This window comes from Temnothorax longispinosus, chromosome 3, assembly GCF_030848805.1.
Source record: "Temnothorax longispinosus isolate EJ_2023e chromosome 3, Tlon_JGU_v1, whole genome shotgun sequence".
NCBI lineage: Eukaryota > Metazoa > Arthropoda > Insecta > Hymenoptera > Formicidae > Temnothorax > Temnothorax longispinosus.
In genome coordinates this window covers 17,028,683-17,031,381 of record NC_092360.1, presented here as the reverse complement: position 1 = coordinate 17,031,381, position 2,699 = coordinate 17,028,683, and the positions used below count along the sequence as shown (strand labels likewise).

The window sequence follows — 2,699 nt, the reverse complement described above, 5'->3', positions numbered from 1 at the left end:
CTGTGTACAATCGGCACCGTGTGCAATCGGCACCGTGTGCAATCGGCACCGAGTCCGATCGGCACCGTGTCCGACCGACACCGTGTCCGATAGTGACTGTGTCCGATCGGCACCGTGTGCAATCGACAACGTGTCCCATCGACACCGTGTCCGATAGTGACTGTGTCCGATCGGCACCGTGTCCGAACGGCACCGTGTCCGATAGTAACTGTGTCCGATCGACACCGTGTCCAAATGCAACTAAATGTGTCCGATAGTAACCGTGTCCGATCGACACCGTGTCCGAATGCAACTATATGTGTCCGATCGGGATTGTGTCCAATCGGCACCGTGTCCGAACGGCACCGTGTCCGATAATAACTGTGTCCATTAGCACCGTGTCCGATTGGGATTGTGTCCGGTCGGGAAATATTGTCGTGTCCGATTTGTAATGTGCGCAATCGGGACAATCCCAAATGCAGGGAGTACTTTTCCGAGGGATTTTTACTGACGTGAATATGCCACGGCTCGTCCCCGTCAACGTGCACCTCGGAGACGAACCCCGCTTTGTCCGTCGGGAGAGACGCGTGGGCGAGCACGCCACCGGGATCGTCGAATTTGACCGAGCGTTGATATTCGTGTTACCGTGACGTAGGTTTCGCCAAAAATATTATAATGTCGGGATTCGTTTTGGAGCGTTCAAACGTCAATGCCGAATAATGCGACCACAGGTCGAACGCGGCCCGCGCGGTATTCAACTCGTCCTTGGTGGCTACGTAAAAATCCCACGTCAGGTGAGTCTTCGGTCATTTGGATAGACTCGCTCTCGTTCCGTGCTTCAGGATATCTTGGCCCTTGCTTTCTCGGCGCTCGTGAGGAGGTCCCACGCCATCGGCGCGCAAAACACGTGATGCGCGAGTTCGCGCGTTTTGCTTCGGAGCACGGCCACCTCCTTCGCGACGAATCTGTCGCTCACCACGAATCCCTGCAGGTCGACGAAGATCGTCGTTGTCGTTGCTGCTGCGGCCATTGAGTCGGTGCGCGTCGGAAAATTATACTCAAATTTCCGCGTTTCTAACGAGATCTGAGGAACGATCAAAGGGGGGATCCCCGTATTTATATATCTCCCGTTTCCGGGATGCGGTATCCTACAATTGCATCTTCCGCTAGATAATTTTGCGCACCACGTTGGTCAGCGGGCCGTACTCGATGATGCGATCGTGAACGATGAGACAGAAGGCGGTGGTCTTTGGCGGAACGTTTTCCTTGCATTCGAATTCGATGCGCACGTCCACGGTGGCGCTCTTCACCGCTTCGTTTTGGCGGAAACAATCGATCACTACAAGCGGAGCTACCCGCGCGAATTTGCGCGGGGAGAAGAGCGCGTTGTCGCGACTGCCCCCGTAGTACGCTCAAAATTTCGCGTACATCTCGTACAGCACGGCGAACTTGTCGCTTTCAAAATCCGCGTTCACGTCGTCGTAGGGATAGAATTCTGAGTTGAGATATAATTTCACGTTGACGAGCGCGCAATGATCGAACCTCGAGGAGTCCTCCGTGAATTCGTTTCGCCGTCCGGTCTGTAGCGCGAATATAACGTATCGCGGCTTCTCTAACTGCGGCGCAACTTTCACGGCCCACGAATGCTTGGTCGTGTTCTGTAGCAGGAAAAATTTGTACAGGTCCCTAGAGCGAAAGCCCGCGCTCAGAAATCGTTCGCTCTCCAACGTTCGCAAGAGCGACAATTTAGTCACGTCGTTTAACGCCACGTGCGGCATACGCCATTGCACCTTCAGTAGCGTAATTTTCGGATCCTTGGCTGGATCTCTCGGCACGATTTTTTTCGGATCTACGACGCAGTTGACGTTGTTACGAGCGCCTATCAGGATCAGCTTGTGTCGCGCGTTTATCACCACGCGTTTGTAGTCCTCACAGAAACTTAAAAGAATATTCAAAGGTACGCAAAAGTTGAATTGACGGGATGCGCTGTTCAGATTCGATTTGTTCGTCGGATAACTTCATCCGGCGTTCTGCAGTCTTCTGGCTCGTTCGGCGGTCAGCGACACGTAGTTCTTTATCGTGCTGGTTATTCTAAAGTTTCTACACCGGTCGATCTCCACGCCGTCGAGTTCGTATCGAATCTCGTCGAACATAAACGCGACGCAGTTGTTGATCAATTTCGCGTATTGCCTTTGATCGTCCCTCACCTCCGACGTTGTCGCGCCGTCGTCATAGAGTCGTCCCTTGACGTACAGGAAACTGTCGCACGGCAGCGTATACAGATCCTGCTGCTGTATAAGTATTCGTATCTCGTCGTTGTGTCCGAACGTTGTGTTGATGTACGGCTTATAAGTCTCAATTCCGACAATGCGCTCGTCGAAGATCGGCTCACCGCCGATACTCAGGATGTCGTCCATGGTCTTACCTTTTGATGTAGAAACGACGCGGCAGCGAAGCGTTTCTCATATCGAGACCCAGCGATCGTAGGAACCTGATGTTGGCGTTGCTGAGAACAGCTCTCCTTCCTCCTCCTCCTCCTCCATCACCTCTTCTCTTCCTTACGCTTTCGATTTCGTCGTAGAACGGGCTAGCTCGCTCGTTCGTGCAATCCGCGCTCGATCCGTTCAGACACACATACACACGCACACGCACACGCACACGCACACGCACACACACACGCACACGACACGCACACGCACACACTACCTGCGGCGACGACG

At 53.5% G+C, this 2,699-nt stretch overlaps 1 protein-coding gene across 1 annotated transcript; it reads right to left on the bottom strand.

Moving 5' to 3' along the window:
* Window positions 1-1,391: 1,391 nt before the first annotated feature.
* Window positions 1,392-2,396, bottom strand: LOC139810069 (uncharacterized). The gene is made up of 2 exons (XM_071773399.1): window positions 2,086-2,396; window positions 1,392-1,917 (listed from the first exon to the last, which is right to left on the bottom strand). The coding sequence occupies exons 1-2, from the start codon at window positions 2,394-2,396 to the stop codon at window positions 1,392-1,394; spliced, it is 837 nt and encodes a 278-aa protein (XP_071629500.1).
* Between the last annotated feature and the right edge of the window lie 303 nt (window positions 2,397-2,699).